General features: G+C 43.2%; 1 protein-coding gene across 1 annotated transcript in view; it reads left to right on the top strand.

The window, feature by feature from the left end:
- The window catches only part of Rell1 (RELT like 1), a 54,334-nt gene extending 39,690 nt beyond the window's left edge, over positions 1–14,644 (top strand). Inside the window, exons 5-7 of the mRNA XM_090343727.1 lie at positions 1,593–1,829; positions 3,596–3,734; positions 13,682–14,644. Of these exons, the coding sequence (XP_090199853.1) occupies positions 1,593–1,829; positions 3,596–3,731 (373 nt within the window). The 3' untranslated portion in view covers positions 3,732–3,734; positions 13,682–14,644. The remainder of the gene's footprint in view (positions 1–1,592; positions 1,830–3,595; positions 3,735–13,681) is intronic.
- Positions 14,645–23,369: the final 8,725 nt, after the last annotated feature.

The following is a 23,369-nucleotide window of genomic DNA, read 5'->3' on the forward strand; positions in this document are numbered from 1 at the left end:
TGCATGTGGTTTTTTTTTTTTTTGCCAGTCCTGGGCCTTGAACTCAGGGCCTGAGCACTGCCCTTGGACTTTATCAAGGCCAGCGCTCTACCACTGGAGCCATAGCACCATTTCCAGCCTTTTTCTATGTAGGTGGTACTAAGGAATCGAACCCTGGGTCTTTGTACATGCTAGGCAAGCACTCTACCACTAGGCCAAACTACTGGCCCAAGAGTGCATGTTTTATATCCCGAGTTCAGATTGTTCTTTCTAGTTCAGTGGAGGGAATGGACAGGGAATGGTAGTTTTCATATTTATTCATTTATTGCCAGTCCTGAGGCTTGAACTTAGGGCCTGAGATATGTCCTTGGGCTTTTTCCTCAAGACTAGAGCTCTGCCACTTGAGCCACAGCGTCGTTTCTGGCTTTTCTATGTATGTGCTGTCCTCAAGTGTCGGGTGTCAGATGTCAGTCTTGTGGGACTGCTCGGCCTACACCCACATGTAAACATGGCGGATTCCTGGTCAGTTTGCCCCTGTCCTGTTCGGTTCCCTCCTTTACTATTATTCTGGGTGCCTTTTGAAAGCAGCCAACATCTGGCCTATAGAGTTTTTCATTTTCTATGCTGGCTCTTCTGGGTTAAGTTTTTTCCTAGATTCCCCGTGTCTTCATTGTGGCTAAAACACTGGTGGGTTTAGTGTGGGTTTGGAATTCATTTCATGAATTTTGGATTTCATATGCACTCATTTACTATGTGGCCTTGTCTAGTAATTTAGCTTACCTGAACCGTGATGTTCTCATTTTTCTTTTAAGTGAGAGAATCAATAGTATCCACATCATAAGGTTTTATGAGAGTGAATAAAAAGCCCATGTAAAATTCATGGTATGATGTTTGGGATCTTGATTTAAAGCTTTCTTCCTCTAATACAATAGTCAGATTGGATGGAATGTTCTATCAAGTCATCTGATGATTCAATTGAACTTGAAATCTTTCCTTTCTTTGGGACATTTCTCTGCTTAGAGTTCTAGGCAGATTTTCGACCGTGAGAAATTGACATGACTGCATGAAAAGGGAGGTATTTTGTGTGTGTGTGCCATTACTAGGGCTTGTCACAGAGCCATCAAGTGATCACATGGCCTTCTTTCTCAGGTGTGGAACTCTCCCATTTGAAGCACAGCTCCACTTTTGGCTTTGTGGTGGTTAACTGGAGATAAGAGTCTTACCATCTTTTCTGCCTGGGCTGGCTTTGAACCACAGTCCTCATATCTCAGCTTCCTTAGTTGCTAGGATTATAGATGTGAGCCATGGGTATCTTGCTGAAAGGAAGTTTTTGGAAGGCAATTTTCTAAAGTCAAACTGGGTTATTGTTAGAAGCACTGAGTTATCTGCAGCCAAAAAAATTTTATAGTGACAAACCTCTGTCACTGCATGGTCCTGAGAGCCAAGTGCTGTCACCATCAGTGGCCGGTCCATAGTTCATTTGTATGACTCAGAGGTGCATTTTTAAATTTCAGATTAAAACAAGTTCTTAGGTCATGGGAGAAAGGCTGCCTTTTGCTGGTAATGAAGTAACCAGTTCTACTTTTTCCTTTTCGTATTTCTCCCTCCCATAGTCCCATGACCCCCAGCACGCCTGGAAGCCCACCTGTGAGCCCTGGGCCCTTGTCCCCAGGGGGTACCCCTGGGAAGCACATCTGCGGTCACCACCTGCACACGGTGGGTGGTGCTGTGGAGCGAGACGTGTGCCAGCGGTGCAGGCACAAGCGGTGGCACTTCATAAGACCCACCAACAAGTCTAAGGACAGCAGATCAAGGCGGCAGGGGGAAGTGACTGTCCTGTCTGTGGGCAGGTAAGGCTTCTGGTGGGTATCGTATGGTTGCTGTGGTTACAGATTTGTGCTCCCTGTCCCTGAGGGTTTCTTCACTATTTTCTGATCCGGGTCCTGGGTATGTTCAACAAGAGCAGAATCCTGAAAGAAGATTCTGCTGAGTGCTAGATCAGAGTGATTAGGTGGAGTAATTAAGGCAAAGGATTAATTGCTTCCTGTAGAGTCTAGCCTCTTTTCCTTTATCTGTTTCTCTTCTGGATATCCACAGCAGACGATAGGTGGGAGAGGATGGTGTCGGGGATGGCTAAGTAGTTGTAGAGAGTTCCAGGCCCTTTCCTCTTGTGGCTCTGCAGTCTACAAACACAAGAAAGCTCTCCCAGTACAGGTGCGATTCGTCTGTGTGTGCTAGACAGGTGTGGTAGGGCGCATGTGAGCCAAAAGACCTCGGTGTTCAGGGAAACGGTGAGGGAGGGGTGCGAGGCTGTGACTGACACATAGTTGTTTTGCAGTGGGTCCCAAGGCCCACACAGCCTGCTAATGCCGCGTCTGGAAAGGCCACACATATTGCACAAGCAGAAGAAAGTGGACTGTTTGCCACTTCTAGAAAAACAGCATAAACCCATGACCGGTGTTTTATTAGGAGGCAGAGTCATGGGAATTTACAAATGCAAATGATTGAGAACCTGTAGCTCTGAGGACAAAGCACATTTTGTTCTCTTGAAAAAAAAGAATCTGCTGAAATTTTCAAGTCAGATTCAGCATGCATTCTCCAGTGCCGCACCCGCTGGATGAATCCATGTGAGTTCTCAGCGTTTGTTGCCTTCAGAGCATCTTCTGATGCCACGGGCTGGACCTCTGTTTCCACTTCACCTTGTTCTTTCCCTTTCTCCACCCTTCCCCTGGACCTCCCGTGCTGAGTGACCTCACTTTGTACACCAGAGAAGAATTTTTATTATAGAGCATTTTATTTAGAAACACATTGCTATTGAAAGCCTTCGGGGAGTTGCACATTGTCTAGGAAAACAGTCAAGTTGAGTAAATTGCTTTTAACTTTCCTCTTTATTCATAATGAAAGCCTCTTCTTTAACTTCTTTCATCTCTTCTTTAACATCTTGAATGTTTCTCTTTTGTTTTTCTTGAATGCTTCAAGAAAATTAACCTAATTTTATCTTTAAAAGAACAAAGAAATCTCTCAATTACTGCTGGTGAAATGTTCTGTTGGGCTCTTCTGGCTTTCTCTCTGTCTATCTCTGTCTGTGTTTCTTCCTCTCTGTGTGTTCATTTCTCTGTATCTTTATCCCTCTCTCTGTTCAGGTAAGTCTGTCTGACAGGTGTGTGGTTTCCTGCGGTCATTATCTAGAGATTGTTTTGCTTATACCCTTCCAGTTTGAAAACCAGGTAGGTTTTCATCCAGCCTCTTGTGGTTAAGGCTCACGTCAATGCTGGGGTACCCGTTTTTTTGCAGTGCAGTTTGTCTGCTTTCTGAGAAACCTGCGTGGTCTGTGATGCAGTGGGTGGGAATCTGCCTCGGAATGCCTTCCTGCTGAGGTTGCTTTTTTTTTTTTTAATTGTGGCTCTAACTTTTAGTTGTTTATTTGAAGTCTCTGAGCTGGAAGATTTCAAAAAATATTAATTTATAATTCTTGTTTTTCTTTTCTGTGCTGAGAACCCACAGCCTTGGCACAGGTTGGACAAGGGCTTTGCCACTGGGCTACAAACACAGCCTATTTAATCATTCTGTTTACTAGAAAAGCAAAGCCCACCAGATCTTCCCGTCTTCCCCTCAGGTTTAGGGTTACGAAAGTGGAGCACAAGGCCAACCAGAAGGAGCGGAGAAGTTTGATGTCGGTGAGCGGGGCTGAGAGTGTCAATGGGGATCTGCCTGTGACGCCTGTGAAGAGAGAGCGAAGCGGCACGGAGTAACAGGTGAGCTGTAGTGTGATATGGTGACGTGGGGAAAAGGTACTGAGGGCCTCCTTGGACCCTGGTCACACAGCAGTGACTCTTGCTAGGGACATGGTAAAGCCTGGCAGATGGAGGGGAATCAAACATGATTACTTACCTGATCAGAACTTTCTCATAAAGACTCTGCAAACTCAGAGTCATGACTTGTGATGTGATAGGAAGATGGCATTCCTATCACCCGTTGGCAAGGCTTTCATTTACACAAGACAGGAAATACCTAGTTCCTGTATGATCTTACTGAGAGAAAAAGGGAAAATCCAGATTTTCACTTTGTGTGTGAAATTACCGTGGGGTTTTGTTTTTCTTTTTTCCCTTTAAAAACTGTTACTATAAAGATGCTATACAGAGGGATTGCAGTTATATGTCTTGTAATGAATACATTTCTTTTTGGACAATGTCACCCCTTCTTCACTTCTCTCAATTTTTCCCTCCCATCCCCACCCACAAGTGGTGAAGTTCATTTTCACCATAGTATCTAGTGAGTAGCACTGCTGCATTTGTTCACCCTTTCCCGCCCCATTTCTGTGCCTACGCCCCTTATCTCTCTTTCTCCTTTCCCCTCCCTCCCTCCCTTCCTTCCTTCCGCCCTTTTTCCCTCCCTCCCTCCTTCCTTTCTTTCTTTTTGGCATCACTGAAATCACCCTTGCATTTGGTAGGCAAGTGCTCTACCATTTGAGCCACACTCCAGGTACTTCTTTGGGTTATTTGAAAAAGTCTTGTTTTGGATGCGGCCATACTATTTGATGCTTCCTATGTGTCTGGAATGACAGATTTGTATTACCACACCTGTTTTTGTTTTTGGTCAAGGGACTTGAACTCTGAGCCTGGGTATTGTCCCTGAGCTCTTTAGCTCAAGGCTACCACCCTACTCCTTAAGCCACCGCACCACTTCCAAATACCTGGTTTTTTATTTGTTGTTATTGTTGTTTATTTATTTGGCAGTACTGGGTGGGGCTCAGGGCCTGAGCATTGTCCTTGGATTTTCTCAAGGATAGAGCTCTACCACTTGAGCCTCAGCACCTCTTCCAGCTTTTTTTTATGTTTGTGGTACTGAAGAACCGAATCTGGGGTCTTTGTGCATGCTAGGCAAGCACTCTACCACTAGGCAAAACTCCCAGCTTCACACACACCTGTTTTTATTAGTTGAAGTTGAGTCCTGTGAACTTTCTGCCTAGGCTGTTCTGGTACTGTGATCCTCCTTATTTTATCTTCTGAGTAGCTAAGAATTACAGTGCGAGTTACCCTGCCCATGCCATAGGTTTTTAAATGATGGCAGCTTTGTTAAATTTCTTGTAAAAATCAAAGTATCGTGCATTTTCTTTATATGTTTAGGGGAAATTGTAATTTGATAATATTTGAAGGAGGGAAATCAGTACTTTTTTTTTTCTCTTTTCAATTGGAAGCCAGTTTGATTTGATGTATGACATTAAAGCAGACACCTTAGTAGAGACATTACTCTGAAATATATGTCACAACAATACTGTTCTTTCCCACCAAATATTTGGGAACAATTTAAAAGCAGAGTTGTTTTGGTAATTTTAATTTTGGAACATAACACTGTAGAAAAATAAAAGAACCCCTTGAGGACTTGATAGTGGTTGGCTTACACCTCCTTTTTCTGGCTTAAGGAACATTTATTCTTTTTGTGCTTATTTTATGCAAAAGGATGAGGATTCTGTGAAGAAAAAGGAAGGGGCAGATAGAGCAGGGATCAATGGGAAAATAACCAAGTTGAGTCAAAGCCCTGGGGTCCAGCTGCTGGGTTCTAGTTCTGTTTGCTTTTCTGACAGCAGGATGTGGGTGAGGCACTCCATCCAGCCCTTTAGATAACCTCTTGGCAAATGGAACCCATACCCACTGCGTCTAGGTGGGCAGTGGGTTTTTATGAAGTAGCCTAGATGCCCAGGGCTTGGCACATTGGAGGTGTTGGGTCAGTACTGCTGCTTTTGGTAGGTAGGACTGAGTCGAGGGGACAATTGGTGTTTGACATCTGCCAGGCACTGAGAGGCTGAAGGAGATTTCTCTCTTAAGACACAGGCTGCATGATAGCTAAATTACCTTTGAGGTATCTGGCCCTTTTTTGCTTTAGCAGCCATTTGAAGAGGAGAAACACACAGTAAAGTCTTTTCTTGGGCTTCCCAGCCAGTTCTGGTGGCCTTGGGAAGGGAGAAATTAGGAGGAATTAGGAAATCAGGGTTAATTCCACTGGCTGTGCCCTGGAGGTTGTGCTGAGGGGGACATCTGCCAATCATGATAAACGTCTCATAGGGCTGATGTGGTTGTGCGGATCTGTGGATGAGGAAACTGATGGATGCGAAGGGTAATTTACATATGGGAGATGACAGGGCTAGGAAGAGGAGCCAGGATTTGCACCGGGGTCTCTAATGACAAGACCAGTCACATGCACTGGTCACTGTGGTCAGAAAGAGGCAGCCTGAGACCCAGGGATGGGAGTGGGCCACCTGGGTAGAGGAATTCATGGTCTAATACAGTAGCCATCTGTGACTGCATAACTAACTTTCTTTCTTCTTTCTTTCTTTCTTTCTTTCTTTCTTTCTTTCTTTCTTTCTTTCTTTCTTTCTTTCTTTCTTTCTTTCTTTCTTTCTTTCTTTCTTTCTTTCTTTCTTTCTTTCTTTCTTTCTTTCTTGTCCTGGGGCTTGAACTCAGGGCCTATGCACTGTCCTTGAGCTTTCTCAAGGCTAGCACTCTACTACTTAAGCCACAGCATCACTTCTGACATTTTCAGTATATGTGGTACTGAGGAATCGAACCCAGAGCTTTGTGCACACTAGACAATACTCCTGGCCCTGTGACTGCATAATTTTCTTTACTTTCCTTTTTTTTCCCAGTCCTGGGGCTTGAACTCAGGGCCGAGGCACTGTCCTTGAGCATTTTTACTGAAGGCTAGCACTCTGCCACTTGAGCCACAGCACCACTTCTAGCTTTTTCTGTGTATGTGGTACCAAGGAATCAAACTCAGGATTTCATGCATGCTAGGCAAGCACTGTAGCACTAGGCCATGCTCCCGGTCCCTTTGACTATATAACTTCATTAATACTGGCACGAGCCATTATTCAGAAGCCACAGTTGGCAAGGCTCCTCCCCATTTGGACACTGAAGACTTAGAACACTTCCATCATTGAAGAAGTTTTATTGAACATGTAAACACCATTCTGATAAATGTCCCCAAGGACTGGCCTGTCTGGGAACGGAAGTATCTGGCCACTGAAGTCTAGGACAGGGAAGGCCCTACCCACTCCGCTGTGGCCCGTGCTCTTCAGAATGGCTCACCAGGACCGTGTGCACAGGCCCATTGGTAGGTTGTCCTAACCAGTCATGGCTCAGTGGCAGGCAGGGACTGCAAGGTCATCCTCTCGCTACCCTCAGGCCTAGGGAGAATTGGGCCAAGATTTGCAAAGGTTAAAAGAATTAGGATTGCTCAGCTCACTTTCTTGGCATCAGTTCTGCCTATAGAAATACGATCCAATCATCTGAAATCCTGACCACACAGATCTGGATCATCATTTGATATTCTATGCCAAGTTTCCCCATGTGAAAATCGTGCTTGTCTTACTCTATCTCCTCTTTCCATAAATGTGACTGATTGGAGAGAGGTTAGGGTATTGTTGACTGTCACGCAGTGTTGTCCCATCTGTGTTAGTAAAGGGCACGCTGGCAGCCTCAGAGCGGGAATGCATTGGCAGCTGTGGCATGGCTCAGGTGGTAGAGCAAGCGGAGTTTAATCCACAGTACTGCCAAGAGAAGTACAAAAATGTTTAATTTTGAAATTAAAAAGCAAAATGAAATTGCAGCCAGGTGCTGGTGGCTCATGCCTGTAATCTTAGCTGCTCAGGAGCTGACATCTGAAGAGCTCGGTTTGAAGCTACCCTGGGGCAGCTAAGTCCATGAGACTCTTAACACCAGTTAACCATTGGAAAACTGGAAGTGGCTCTGTGGCTCAGAATGATAGAGCATTATTAGCCTTAAGTGAAAAAGCTTAGAGGCAGCACCCAGGCCTGTGTTCAAGCCCTGTGGCAGAAGGAAGGGAGGGAGGGAGGGAGGGAAGGAAGGAAATGTGTAATTTTGAAATTAAAAAAAGAAAAAATTAAGCCAGGAGTAGCTTACACCTATAATCATAGCTACTCAGAACTGAGATCTGAAGATTTCAGTTGGAAGACAAGTTGAGCAGGAAAGCCTGTGAAACTCTATCTCTAATAAACCACCAAAAAGCCAGCGGTAGAGCTGTGGCTCAAGTAGTGGAGCACTGGCCTAGAGTAAAAAAGCTAAGGGATAGAGCCTAGATCCTAAGTTCTAGTCCATTACTGGTACACACACACACACACACACACACACACACACACACACACACACACACACACACACAATATAAAACCTTTCAAACTCCAGAGTAAAGTATAAATGTCTATGATCCAAAGAGTAAATGAATTATGATACTTGAGGACTCTGCACATGCTTTGAGAAGCCATTCTGTGTGTTAATTTATTTAACACAGAATGGCATTAGCTAGGTGCTAGTTGGTACCTCAGATTGCAGATGAAGGTCTTAAGCATAGAGGTTTTATTTTTTTAAAAACCTGAAAAATGAAAATGTGCTCAAGCCTGTCTGCAGAAGAGTGCTGGAGACCAGAGCCAACAGCAGCCTGGCTTTGGGTGTAGCAGACTTCACCCAATGTGGGCCAAGAAGAGCAAGTTGGAGTTGGGTCCTGCTGGGTGACCACAGTGAAGTGCCCTCTGTGTGTGTGTGTGTGTGTGTGTGTGTGTGTGTGTGTGTTAAATAATGTATCATTAAGTGTATTTTCTATTCCTTATGTTTCCCAAGAAGTGTGTTTAATGTTATTGGGTTTCTCAACTAGAAAAATCTGAATTTTTGTTCTGTCTGGGCCCGAGTCTCTGGATCTGGGTTGAATCAGAAAAATGTCCCTAGTAAACTAGAAAGAGGTTTTGTGTCTTTTATGTAGTTGAATATAGTCTTTACTATATTCCTAAAAGATGTTTTGGTTCGAGTTGATTTTTTTTCCCCCAAGCTATTTTGTTGAAATGCTTTATTTTGCTGTAGAGTAGATTCAAGTATTCAAATGCAAGGGGAGATCTATTTATTGCTTAGGTTTCTCTTTCCTTTGTTGTTTTTTTTTAAATGGTGTTTTTAAATAAAAATAGACTTAGGTATACATAGTCAGTTCCCTGCATCCACAGGTTCTGTTTCTGTGAAAAATGCAGTATAGTAATGTTTATATATCATTGACATTGCATTTGGTGTTATAAACAATCCAGAGATGATTTAAAATTTACAGGTGGACATGTATGGGTTCAAGGCAAATGCTGTGCAATTTTAGTTTCCTTTGGGGTTATGGAGCCTGTCTCCGTGCATATGAGGGAGACTGTGAGAATATCTCCATGGACCTTTATCAAAATTCCTCCCCCTCCTTTTCTTCTCTCCTTCCCTCCCCCCCCTTGTCCCTCTGTCCTTGGCTCTTTCCTAAGCAAAATCAGTTGCTCAGCCCCTGCGCCATCACGTCCCACTTTCCTGCTTCCTTGGCCTGCGTTCTGTTTTGTAGCTAGTTCTAACTTGCACTCTGCCTGATTTATTTTGGCAGTGCAGCTAAAAATGCTTTCTCCTCCACCCCCCCTGCCCCGCCCCACTGAAAATGTGTTTTGGTTTTTTCCTCAGAAGAATAAGCTTTTGTTCTTCAAAGTTAAATAAATCGAATTGCGCTCAGTCTCCAGATGCCACTGCCTTGTCTTCGTTGTCAATGGTCTTTTGCTTTTTTTTTTTTTTTATAAAAATGATCCTGTAGTAAACATGCTGGATTGTACACTCCTTTTCCACTTCATGATTATATCTTCTTGTAGACACTGATTTGATAAGCTTGCATAGCAATTTTTCATGCATTTTTATCTTTAGCTACACATTTAACATTTTGCCCTGTGTTTATTTAGATTGTTTAGGTTTTTGTTTTACTATTACTATTTGCTGGATATTATCTGTCTGATACCTAGTTTGCAACTCTTTTCTTCCCTTTTGTCCCTAAAGGGACAGTTTAGCTGTCCCTTTGTTTTTCTTGCAGTGCTAGAGTTGAACCCATGGCCTGATACATGATAGACAACTGCTGTTCCATTCAGCCACTGACTCTTCACTCTGTTGAATGAATGCTTCCTTTGTTCTAAGACGCTTTTCAGTTTTTATTGCTGCTTGTAGTTTTTAGTTCCTACCTAAGAAATGCTAGCCAGATCAATTCCTCTGTTTTCTTTTAGTAGCTTTATATTTTTGCTTACTTTTTTATTTATTTTTGCCAGTCCTGGGGCTTGAACTCAGGGGCTGAGCACTGTCCTTATGCTTTCTCAAGGCTAGCGCTCTACAAGTGGTAGTCACAGCACCACTTCTGGCTTTTTCTACCTATGTGGTATTGAGGAACCCGTCTTCATGCATGCTAAGCATTCTAGCACTAGGTCAAACTCTCGGCCTCAGCTTTATTTTTTAAATCAAAATAAAAGTTGATTTTAAGTGACTTTATTATTAAACTTATTCTATAAATTTTTATTTTGGTGATTAAATGCTGGATTTTAAAGGCGGTAGCTTTACTTTTAACCGTGTCACTTAGCTACCAAAGATTTTAAAGATTTTTTTGCTTACCTCACTTAAGCATCCATTTCCTCCTCTTTAAAATGGGAGGGGGGTGTCCACTGAACTTAACTAAATGACATGATATGCATACAGTTCTTAAGTTCAAGCTTTGACACAGAGTAAATTATGTCCTGAATATTCAGTGCTGTCAGCTTTTCAGCCATTCTGAGTGGTCTTAGTTATGAGGACGTTTTCCAAGCATCAACTGGAGCCTCCCTTTCTTTTTTTAAAAAAATGTCTTAAGAACCTAACAGCTTTACATTCTGAAGACATCTCAGAAATAGTATTTGGGCCAGGCTCTGGTGGCTCATGCCTGTAATCTTGGCTACCAGGAGGTTGAGATTTGAGGATCACAGTTTGAAACCAGCACGGGCAGGAAAATCCATGAGACTTTATTTATTTATTTTTTGGTCAGTTGTGGGACTTGAACTCCATCCGGGCATTGTCTCTGTGTTCTTCAGCTCAAGCCTAGCACTCTGCTTGAACCACAGTGCCACTTCCTGGTTTTCTGGTAGTTAATTGGAGATAAGAGTCTCACAAAATTTTTGTGCTTGGTCTGGCTTTGAACCTCGATCCTCAGATCCCAACCTCCTGAGTGGCGAAGATTACAGACATGAGCCACCACACCCTGCTTTGTGAGACTCTTATCGCCAATAAACTACTCATTAAAAGCTGAGAGTGCTGCTGTGGCTCAAGTGGTAGAGTTAGCCTTGAGTGAAAAAAACTGAGTGCCTAGTTCCTGAGTTCAAGCTGTACCCCCTGGGCATTCATTGAGTGGGGGGAAGAAGAGAGTCGAGTTGGCCTTTTGCCAAGATTTTGTAGCCCTTTTTCCTCCTAAGCACCCTGTACCAATCAGAATTAATTCAGCACTTCTAACCTTCATCCATCTCTCCCTTCTCTGAGCTTGATGACTGGGACTCTGGAGGCTCTTTGGACTCCCCGCCCCCAGGTTGTATTTTTTGTGCATTTTCTTTTTTTTTTTTTGCCGGTCCTGGGCTTGAGCTCAGGGCATGAGCCCTGTCCTTGAACTTTCTCAAGGCTAGAGTCTACCTCTTGAGCCTCAGCACCACTTCCAGATTTTTTCTATGTATGTGGTACCGAGGAATCGAACCCATGTCTTCGTGCATACTAGGCAAGCACTCTACCACTAGGCCAAACTCCCAGGTGCATTTTCTGAATTAAAAACTCTTTGGGGAAGGAGATAGGGCTGGGAAATGTTAGGTTCTGATAGCTTTTATTTTCCTTTCCCCCCACCTCCCCCTTCAAGAAAGTCATTTGCAGCCAATGGCTCTTGCCTGTAATCTTAGTTACTCAGGAGGCTGAGATCTGAGGATTCAGGTTAAAAGCCAGCTTGGGGGAAAGTCTGAGACTCTTATCTCCAGTTTACTGCTAGAACATTGGAAATGGCCCTGTGGCTCAAAGCTTAGGGACAGTGCCCAGGTCCTGAGTACAAGGCCTATAACCTATGCGGGGGGGGGGGGGTGGGAGGGAGGGAGGGAGGGGGAGAGGGGGCTAGAGGGAAAGGGAAAGAGAAATTTTCAAAAAGAAACATTTCAGATATGAAAGACGAGCCTTATTTGCATTCACTGATCTTTTAGGAGCAGTAGAATCGGAATTTATAAGAAGAAACCACCCTCAGTGGATGGAGTCTGGGTTTGAATCCAGAACTCTGACTCCATACTGCTGTGTAGGCTCGCCCATGGTCTGGCATGCTCACTCTGAAACTCATCAAGTATGTTGCAAAACCCCTGAATGGGAAGTTCTGTGATGGAACATGACATTCCGGGGCTTCCATTCCCTGCCCTTGACTTGATTATTTTCCTGATATAAAAATCTAGCTTTAACATCTCATAAAGAGGAGACATAAAACAATGGATTATCCATTTGTTTTCTAGATAATAAAATTTTAGTGGAAAATGTTTTTCTCAGTTTTTTAAAACTTTTTCCCCCCTTTTCTTTTAAGACTGTTTTAATATTTCTTCATCTCTGGCCCCTGTAGCTCTTTCTGTGCTGGAATGTTCTGTATGAGCCCTTTCTGGACGTAGCCTCCTCCCGCCTTCTTTGATGTGACTTTGGTCGGCTATAAATATGAATATGCAGTGTTGGGTTGTGGCATTACTGTGCGTGATGAGCTCAGTTCTGGGTTGGCCCAGTTTCCAGGAAAGAGAATGGCCACAAAGTTTTAATTCAGTGGGATCCTTGTAAGAAGTTTTTTGGAGAGTCTCTACTTTTCCACAAGTATGGAGACTTTGTGTATATTGTAAAGACAGACATTACAATGGCCAGTTGTTGCAAAGAGACAATTGTGATAAAGAACATTCAAGATCCAATGAAAATCTATAGGTTTGGTCTTTGGCTCAGTGGTAGAAAACTTGCTTCACCTGGATGATGCCCTGAGTTCCATCTCCAGCATTGCAAAAGGGGGCAAAAAAACGCCCAACCAACCAACCAACCAACCAACTAAACAACCAAACTTCTCAATAAAACCAAACAGCAAAACAAAATGAAATCAAACCAAAAAACTGTCCAGGATTAAACATTTTGTCATTGTGTTCTTAACTCCCCACTGAAATCCCAGGCAAGCTGCCCTAAGGTCTCTGAGGAGACTGAGGGTGATGCCATGTGGCATGACCCTGGGCAGATGCCTTACCTGGTCCATACAAAGTTCTGGAAGATGGTCACTCTGCAGTTCATGGCCTGACCGCACATGGATAGGAGTTAATAGGACACGTTTTCTTTGAAGAAGTGATCCAGGGCTGGGAATATGGCTTAGTGGTAGAGTACTTGCCCAGCATGCATGAAAACCTGGGTTTGATTCCTCAGTACTGCAAAAACAGAAAAAGCAGAAGTGGCTCTGTGGCTTAAGTGGCAGAGTGCTAGCCTTGAGCAAAAGAAGCTCAGGGACAGTGCGCTGGCCCTGAGTTCAAGCCCCAGGACTGTCAACAACAACAACAAAAGTGAAAGAGGAGTCTCAGGGAGAATCCCTGCCTGTCGTCTGTGGAGGCATGTGGAGAGATATCTTCAATCTCCTGAAGTTCTCAAACTACTGCTTTCTCAAACTTTGATAATGAAGTCCTTTTGGAATTGTGGTACTTAAATTTCCTTATGCTGGTTTCTAGAAATGTGTGAGAGGGAGGAATGAGGTAGGGGTGGGCAGGGCCAAGTGAAGAAGGAGCTCGACTGTATGTTTAAATATTCAGGCAGATCATTATGTGATGTGATGTTTCCTTTTGTTAAAGCTTTCCCTTTTCCATTTTCTCTTGCAGCCATGGCTTTCTTTGAAGAATTCAAAGAAACTGAAAACTTGCAAGATATGAAGTTGCCTTGGAATATTTTTATATATTTTATACAGTTTCTATGAAGTCAGCAGGCACACAGATAAAACTTAAAAGGGAATTACTATTATTATTATTATTATTTTGGCTATACTGCTGGATGCTGAATTCAGTTTGCTTTGAAACAAGATCTGGCTTAAAAAGTCAAGTGAAAAACTTATTAGTAGATTCCAGGGAAGGAAATGGCTCACTGGTGATCTTATTGGTCACCCCAACTACTTCTGTTGCCAGTGGTACACACAACTCAGCCTTCCCCAGAGTCACTGCAAGGGGCACAGAGTAGCTACACACACACACACACACACACACACACACACCACGCCACGCCACACCACACCGCACACTGGCTGTTACAAAAGGTGAGCTTTCCATGGCGAAAGTCCTTGGAGATCCTCCTGTGGAGAGGCGGATTGAGATCATGGAATCAGATGGGACCAGATCCTTGACTGGATGCCTTAGCTTGACTAACTCCGGCTACTGCCCTGCCGTTTCTGAGTCACGATGTATTGATAAATGCCTGTTTTTCCTTAGTTAAGCTAAGCAACTAACTCTCATTCAGCCCAACGAATAAATGGAGAGAAATGGTTTCAAGTCACTAAGAAGGAAAAAAAAATATTCTCATTTGACAGCCAGAGGCCAAAATAACCCACTTAAGCAAGATGAGCTGGCAGAAAACTCAGGGCGTCCTGCCTTCTAGCTTGTGGCTGATGCTCAGTATTTCAAAGACTCTGTGGCTCCTTTTTCTTGAGGTTGGGACAATCCTTCCGATTCCCCTCCCTCCCTCCCTCGTTTCTTCCCTTTCCACTCCCTCCCTCCCTCCTTTCCTTCTTTCGCATTTCCCTCCATACTTCTGCTCCACTTTCTCTCTTCTCTATGTCTCCCCTTCTGTTTTCTGCTTCTGAAATAGCACAGAAACGAAGAAGTATTTTGGGTTGATCTGGGGTTGGGGCTGGGGAAAGCTCTAAAACCTGCCTTCCATGTGTTGGTGCCATGCCTTGGGTATTTCTCTTATATTAAAGAGAAAAGGCACATTTGTCATTTGGCTCTCCCAAAATGCCTTTCATAAAAATAGACTTTAAGGTATTTACTGTCATTATACTTGCTTGGTTCTATTTCTGCCATCAAACTAAAAAGTTCTAACCTTTTAAATGAATGATAGTTTAAATTTGATGTGAATTTTTATTGCCCACCAGTAAACCACCTGTAGAAATGCAGAGTAGAAGTCAGTATGGCTGTAGATTTCAGCCTGGTTAAGAAAGTACCCTGTAGGAATGTTAGTGGTCTATGTAAATAATAGATGTGAATTCTAGGCCAATACTTAAAAAGCATAATGCATATAAAAAGGAGCCCATGTGAGGGGGCACTTTGTAAGATATTCTTCTTTTTTAATTATTTTTCTTTAAATTTTATTCAAGTCAGAGCACTTTTTTATAGCGATACAACAGGCAAGAGGATACTCAAAGATATTTAAAATTGTATTTATATGAAGAGTACGTTTTAAATATTTTTCTATTACATAAGTAGTTTGTATGTGGCTAGCTTCCAAATATGCCAAAAGGTATGCTATTCAATATTTTCAGCACATCAGCTTTTCACTGGTTTATACTATCTGAGGAAACTTCTTCAGTGTTCCCAACACAACTGATGTTTACAGGCTTCGTTTTTTTTCCTCCATGAGAAGGACTGAGGGTCTGGGGTGAACTCGCAGTACAAAACACTAATGATGCATAGTTTCTTGGTGTACTCAATGGACTGTCTACCAGCTTGGTGTAAACATTCGTAAAAGAAAACCTTTTTCACCCTTTTTGAGTGTCAAATGTATTTTTAACTTGTCTGGTTTGTACTTTTGCTTCTTTTGTACTACCAAAGCAGAGTTAAGAATAAAAAAAGTCTTGAACACAGTGTGTTGTGAATGACCCAATATTGGATTCCTAGACCCCTCAAAATCCACCTATGGTAGTATAACTTACTGAACTTTCTCTCTCCCTCTCTCTTTTTAGTTGGTTTTGGTGCCTGGGAATTATCACTGAGCAATTTTGTTGAAGGCTAGCAGTCTACCATTTTGAGCCACAGTTTTACATCTGGTTTCTTTCTTTTCTTTTCTTTTTTTTGGGGGGGGTGGTGGGTCATGAGGGTTAAACTCAGCCTGGGTGCTGTCCCTGAGCTCTTCAGCTCAAAGCTACCATCCTACCCTTGAGCCAAGCCCTACTTTCCATTTTTCTAGAGGTTAACTGGAGATAAACATCTCAGGTTCTTTTGTGCCTGGGCTGGCTTTGACCCTTGATCCTCAGATCTCAGCCTCCTGAGTAGTTAAGATTACAGGTGTGAGCCACTATGCCCGACTACATCTGGTTTCTTAAGGGGGGTTAATTGGAGATAAGAGCCTCCTGGTTTTTTGTGCCAGGGTGGGGCTGGCTTTGAACTATGCGGTCCCCAGATCTGAGTGTTGTAAGTAGTTAGGATTACAGGCATGCCACCCTGGCCTGAGCTTCCTCTTACAGCGCCTTATTACCTTGATTTTTTCAGATCATCACTTGGCTATTCTTCTTCATTGGATTTTTTGCCACTGAGATTAACTTCACACATAGAGATGGGCTATATAAGAATCTAGAATTCATGTACACATTTCACATCACTACAATGAACAATCAGTCTAGGGTTGTTTGTTTTTTTGCCAGTCCTAGGGCTTGAACTCAGGGCCTGGGCACAGTCCTTGGGTATCCTCAAGGTTAGCACTCTACCACTTGAGCCATAGCACCACTTCTGGCTTTTTCTATGAATGTGGCACCATGGAATCAACCCCAGGGCTTCCGCCATGGGTGGTGAGTTCTTCCTGTGCCACAGCAGTGATTATGACAGGACACCTGGTTCCACCATCCCTCTGTGCCATGTCCACCAGGTTTACTTCTGTGAAGTTACTGTTTTTTTTTTTATCTTGTAATAAACATTTGAGATAAAAGACTTACAAATTAGGTAACCAGCTTTCTTGTGCTTAAACTTCCACCTAGTAATGTCACTATTTGTATTCAATTCCTGGGCTCCCATTAATCAAGTATCAAAAACTGGGTGGCCCAAACCAGCCATTTACTATTTCACAGTTGCGGAGGCCAGAGCAAGTCGGCTCCTTAAATTCTGTGGTAGCTGGCTGTTCTTGGCTTGAAGCAGCTCTATCTCAAGATCTGTTTATATGGCCCTCTGTGTGTGTGTCCCTTTCTCTTTGTCCTTATAAGGCCACCAGGCATTGGGTTAGGACCCACTGCAATCCCCTGTGACTTCATCTTAGCCTGATAGCATTTGCAGAAAACCTGTTTCTAAATAAGTTCACAGTTCTCAGGTCCTGTGAGCGTCTTTCCTACAGTTATTGCTGTGATAAAAACTCAACGTGGCACTATTATTTTTAATTTCTTCCTATTGTCAGGAAACTAGATGTTAGTTTCTGCAACATTTTTTAGTATGTATTTAATACAACCTTATATGTAAAGTAGTTTGAGGATGTTCGCTTGTAAGAAACTATATCAGCTAAAGTCTAGCATGTATCTACTCTTCCTTTTGTTCTCATCTTTTCAGGTATTAGGTCTAAAACTATGGAGTTATTGGTCCAGAACCTTTGGGGTCTGCCCCTTTTGGCTTAGTTATAGGATTTATTAATAAGATAGGGTCATTTATCACATGTTCTACATTCCAACTTTCTGCCTAAAAATTAATTAAACATATACAGCAAGCTTTGTTCTTTTGGTGTCTCATGGTGTTCTGATTTGGAATTTGTGTGCATGCATGTGTGTGTGTGTGTGTGTGCACATGTGCATGTTCCCTTTGATAATGAAATGGTCAGTAGCAACATCTGAGAAGCATGTGGAAATGCTGACATAAGTTTTGCCTCATGACATCCTGAAGATCCAGGGAGGATGGTAGAAATTCTCCAAATTCTGTGACTTGGGGTGGTGGCTCTTCCCCCCCACCCCCAGCCCTCTCAATAATCACAAGTCCAGTGGAGAACAGGTGGTACTGAGCTACTTTGTGGGGGTCACCTTGACTCAGCTCTTCAGGCAGAAGAGAGCAGTTGGGAGGATGGCAGATGACCCAGTGCGAGGCTGGCAGCGCCAGCATGGACGACTGGTTCAGTGATGTCCAGAGCAGTCAGCTCTGGGTGAACCTTCCAGATGGGCCCCCATTTCCTTCTCAAGTCTTGCTAGCCACACTTGTTCTCCTGGATGCTGACATGGAAGGTAGGGCCCTTCCCCCAGCTCTACAGGGCCGCAGAATGTTGGGTGTGTGCAAGTAGTGCTTATTGCTGAGTACTTGGCTGTGATCACAGTGACTTTTTTTTCACATAAGAAATACCAGTTTTTGCATCCTTCCATGTTTTTTCTGTCTGGTGAGGCATGTTGTATACCAAGATTCGTACCTTCATTTTCCCAAGACCTTTCTGCTGGCTTTTCCATACAGCTCATAATCTCCCCCAAAGGAGGACAGTACTGTCGTATTCACTGTAGTACTAGCACCTAAAAGTACTCCTTGGGGCTTTGTCTCCATTCCACAACTGTCCAGTTCAGCTGTTGTCCAGACCTGCCAGTCCTCTTATCTTGCACACAGCTGGTACCTCACTGCCCTCTGCTGGCTCACTGCAGGAACTGCAGAGAGGATGGCTGGGCCATTTAGTGGTGGTGCTGTTTGTTACCTTTCTTTCAGTCCCTGTGTGCTGAAAGCATTTTTGATCTTTATTTCAGAGCAACTAAACAAAAGCATACATTTTAAAAGAGAGAGAGAGAGTTCCACTAGCTAGTTTGTGAGCTTAAGAAAACAAATTTTGATTTTTCCTAACCCATTAAGGACAATTTTGCATGCAGCAGCAGAGTTTGCAGTGAGCTGCTGTCCTTTCTGGGATGGTTGCTCCCCTATGGAGGAGGCTTTTCCTTCTTTCTAGAGCTCAATCTGGTACCTGCTGCCTGAACTATAACTGGACATGACCTGGGTGAGCCTGAAACACGGCAGGGACTTGGGTCTCATGAGCTCTGCCCTGGTATCTTTGCACACTGGACCTGAGCAAAGTGGCTGATTTCTCAGAATGGTTATAGGTGAGGTCTGGGGCCCCATTGGTGTGAAAGAAAGAAGCGGTTAGTGTCTCTCAAGTCCTGGGTTCAAGTGTTCCTGTGGCACAGCGTCCCTTCTGAGTTTCATAAATGTTCCAAGGAAATTCCTCTTCGGCCTTACGTGGTTGAATGTCTGTCCCTTGTGATGCCAAACAAACAGAAAGATGAATGAAGAAGAGTTTCAGAACCGCATGAAATGCCAAGTCCAAGGGCTGAGGCATCTCAGAGCTGCCTTGGATGTGTTGCCAGGAGCCTTCACCATGGCTTGTTCTATTGTGAAAAGCGCTGGAAAGCTTTCTCTCCCCTTCAGCACCTCAGGACAACCTCCCCCCTCTGGATGGGGTACAGGCTCATGATTACAACTTCCAGTAGCCCAGAAGACAGGCCTGGCACTCAGATTCCTTCGTCCGTAAGCCTTTTGGGACACAGACTTCTAACTCTAAAGTGCAGATGGTGTGGGCATTGGATTATGTGAGCCTTGGTGATATCATGAAAACATGGATGTGTGATGCACCGAGCCATGGCATTCATTCACAGCCAGTCTACTGACCTCAGAGCTGCTGGGCTTCTGACCGTCTTCAGTGAGGGGAATGACGGCAGTTTGAGAATCAGTTCTTGATGTTTCTGCCTTTAAAGATGGTGTCTTTGGTGCAAGATCACTTACTTTGATTTTTTTTTTCTTTGTGTCATTCCTGGGGCTTGAACTCAGGGCCTGGGCACTATCTTTGGACACTTTTGCTCAAGGCTAGCACTCTGCCACTTGAGCCACAGTGACACTTCTGGTTTTTTCTGTGTATGTGATACTGAGGAATTGAACCCAGGGCTTCATGCATGCTAGGTCAGAACTCTACCACTTGGCTACACTCCCAGCCCACTTAGTTAATTTGAGATGACGATTGCTTTTTTCCTGTTGTTGAATGGACCTAACTCTGTGAGGTAATTTTATCTTATTTCTCTCTGATCAAAGCTCAGTATTTCCATTAGTTTAAAAGAACTCTACTGTTGTCTCCATGTTAATCCAGCTGAGGAATCACAGACAAAAATGCCCTTGGAGTCTAACATTATACCCAAATTGTAGTATGCATTGGTTTGCTTAACTATTGGTAAATACAACTTAACATTGGTCAAATCAAATAAAAGCCCCACAAGAAACTATAAAAACCAAACCCAAGGCAACTCTTCACATAATCAGCCAAAATTCTCCAAGGTTTTGGTTTGCATTAAAAATTCATTTCTCTTATAAAAATGTATTTGGAGTAAGGGAAGATAAAAGAAATAGTTTGGTTTTGATGAGATATTTATTTCAAAGCATTGTGTGACTATGCTGACTCTAAATTGCATTTTGACCTTAGATGATGATTAGTGATATAAGTAGCAAAGTAGTTATACAGCTTAGAAATTAATATTAGAAATGGTTCTGAGACCTTTAATTGGTAGCAATCAAGATTTTTATTGTTTAATAGAGGGGAGGCTGGATTTAATCAAAGGAGAGTGCACATATATGAAAATAACCAATAAAATACTTCACGTGGTACCATTAACATATACTAATAAAAATGTTGGAAGGATGAGTTCACCCTCATAAAAGTTGTCCAATGACCTTAGCTGTGTGATCAAATCACATTGGCTGCTCAGAGGTGAGTGCATGAGGCCCTTGGAGACTAAAGAAATTCATGGTTCTGTGACCTATATATAAATTCAAGTTCCAGGGGGGAAAAAGCCTATCATGTTCCTCACTTAATAATACACATGAAGGGGCTGGGAGTTTGGCCTAGCAGTTGAGTGCTTGCCTAGTATGCACGAAGACCAGGTTTGATTCCTTCACACCACATACATAGTATGAAGCTAATTGAAAGGACCTCCAGGATATTGAAACAAAAGCCATATAACGAATGATTGTTGTCCTTAATGTACTATGTTGTCTCTCATCTCCTTTGCTGTCCCTTGGTTATCTCATATTGTTATAGTATCTCACTTCGTTATCTGATATATTGAATTTATTTGTATTTGGTTATTTGAAATTTGATAGGGAAGGGGGGAAAACCAAGACGGGTGGGGGGTGGGGGGGAGGGTAATGGGTACCAAGACATGTGAAAGGGTATCAATGTATGTGAATTAATGCACCTTCTATCTGGCAAATATCATGTAACCCTTTTACTAATTACAATAAAAAAAAGAGAAATAAAAAAAAAAAGAATCCACAGAAGGGAGATTTCCACAGGTGCTCAGGTCTTTCTTGAGCTCCACAACCACAACCTTGCCCGTGAAAGCCTTGAAGAAGTAGAAGATCAAAGTGCTGGCGACGCCATGAGCTATAGGCTGGACCAGGGCAAAGAGAGCCAAGTGCCACGGGCCAGATGCCGGGTGGCCAGATCCACATTTGATTAATATTAGAATGTGGACTCACAGATATGCAGGATTAACAGTAGTCCTTACAATACACGTTTATTGTTCAAATTGATGTTAGTTGATTGTAAGGGACCTTTTTGTGGGAGAGGGGGACAAGGATGTCACTAAAGTGCCCCAGGCTGGCATTTGTGATGCTCCTGCGTTAGTCTTCCAACTGCTGGGATTAAAGTATGTGCCCACCATGCCTAATTCAAAGAGATCAACTAACATACTTTCAGCACCCTGGGTTGCATGCAGTGGGGCTCCTGCAGGGGGCAGCAGAGCTCACTGCCCAGTTGGCTGACACTTCCCATATCTGCTGTGACATCATCATGGGAGAAACCGTGCATACTTAGCACTTCCATGAAAGAGCGACTTATTTTTTCCTATGAATGATCTGGGAAGGCGTTTCACATAAGAAAGAAATGCCAGTGTGTCCCCATCTCCATAACAGAGGGTCTACAAATGAATGTGTTAAATCCATACAACAAGCCACACAAAACCCCAGCGCAAGAATTTCCCTCTTTCCCATCATTATGAGCTCCCATAAAGACTCATTGTGCAAATGGGAGCCCCTTGAGTGAAGAGTGAAATCCAGGGTCAAGGCTGGGGCCAGGTCCCCGGGTCCTGGGCTGCAGTAGTGACTGTGTTCTCTCTGCCCAAGCCATGGAAGTGAAGTGATCTTTGCTCACGCTCCTGCATTTGGTGTTGCATTCATTTTCCCTAGGCCTTCCTGCTTGGGTACTGATGGGAAAGTGGGAAGAGAATAGACAGAGGCAGTGTGGGATAATGACAAAGGACTCTCACTGCCTGGGTATGGCGTGTTTGTGTGTGTGTGTGTGTGTGTGTGTATGCATGCCCTATGCAAGAAACCTAAAATTCTCTTCATTTTGCTAGGGAATCTTGTCTGCCGTTCTAGTCATTTGCTATTATTATATGCTTTGATAATTAAGGAAAAATATTTAGTTTCCAATCTGAACCATAGTTTAGTTTCCTCCAGTAAAAAAAGGAAATGCACATTCTTAGCTCAAGAAACCTTTATGTAACATCTCATAATCTTAAACTGAAATCAAGATTTAATGTGGTAAAGTCCATGCCATGCAGATGCTGAAGGATGGTGCACATACAGTCACAGTTGAGGTTCTGTCATTATGTGAGTGTGTATGTGTGTGTATGTACTTTCAAACTGTCTACACTATGTGCACAACTTCCCCTCTTTTCAGCATCACTTCTCTGATCAAGTGGCATCAAGCAGTAAAACATTACACACTGAAGGGTATCAGACATAGGCTGGATCACCTAGGAGATAAGTCCAAAGCTGGAATTTTATTTCATTCTGTCTTCTGATGTCTGTTAATGGGGTCTCCGTATTGGAAGCACTCAATATTACTTTTAAAGACAGGTTGAAATTCTTGGTTGCTCATTAATCTTCTTGAAGCTGTTATTTGCAAAAACAAACAACAACAAAACCAACCCCCAACAACAGAGAAGGTCATGCCTTGGAAGAGCTGTTGGATGGATACAGGGATTCTGGCACAGTTCTGAGATGGAAGATATGCATACTTGGTGCACAAGGTGTTTCTGGGAAAGGCAAGGAGACTGGTTTGCACGCATACCTCACCTTACCCTTTCCTCATCTGGATTCATTCATCTGGAGAGAGCAATGGGAAGTTGGGTTGGTGGATCTTCCTTCCCCGGGGACCAAAGAAAGGCGAAACCACTTCTCTGTGCAATCTGCAGTGTGGATATCATATTCCAAACTCTCACAAACAAGCCCACCCAGGCTTGCAGGTTTTGAGAATCTGGTGTGGAAGATCTCACCTGTCTCAAACCCCATGTCCATCTCTTCCCCCCTCTCAATAACTTGAGAAAGACAACTACACAGCTAGGATGATAACCTCTTCTAGCTTCTCTCGACCCAGATATGGCCAAGTGATCACATGCTAAGCAGTGACATAATTGGAAGGGTCAGATTTAGATGGGGAGAGTGACACTAGTAGATGAAGTATGATCACTGATCGCTCTCGCTCTCACTCACTGTGTCTCTCTCGCTATTTAGCTCTTTAAATGGAAGGAAATGTCAAGGGTCACTGATAGTCGGAGACCTTGGCTCCACATCTTAGTCAAGACAGACAGGCACA

This window comes from Megascapheus bottae, chromosome 13 (genome assembly GCF_031878675.1).
Source record: "Megascapheus bottae isolate mThoBot1 chromosome 13, mThoBot2.hap1, whole genome shotgun sequence".
In the NCBI taxonomy this organism is placed as follows: Eukaryota; Metazoa; Chordata; class Mammalia; order Rodentia; family Geomyidae; genus Megascapheus; species Megascapheus bottae.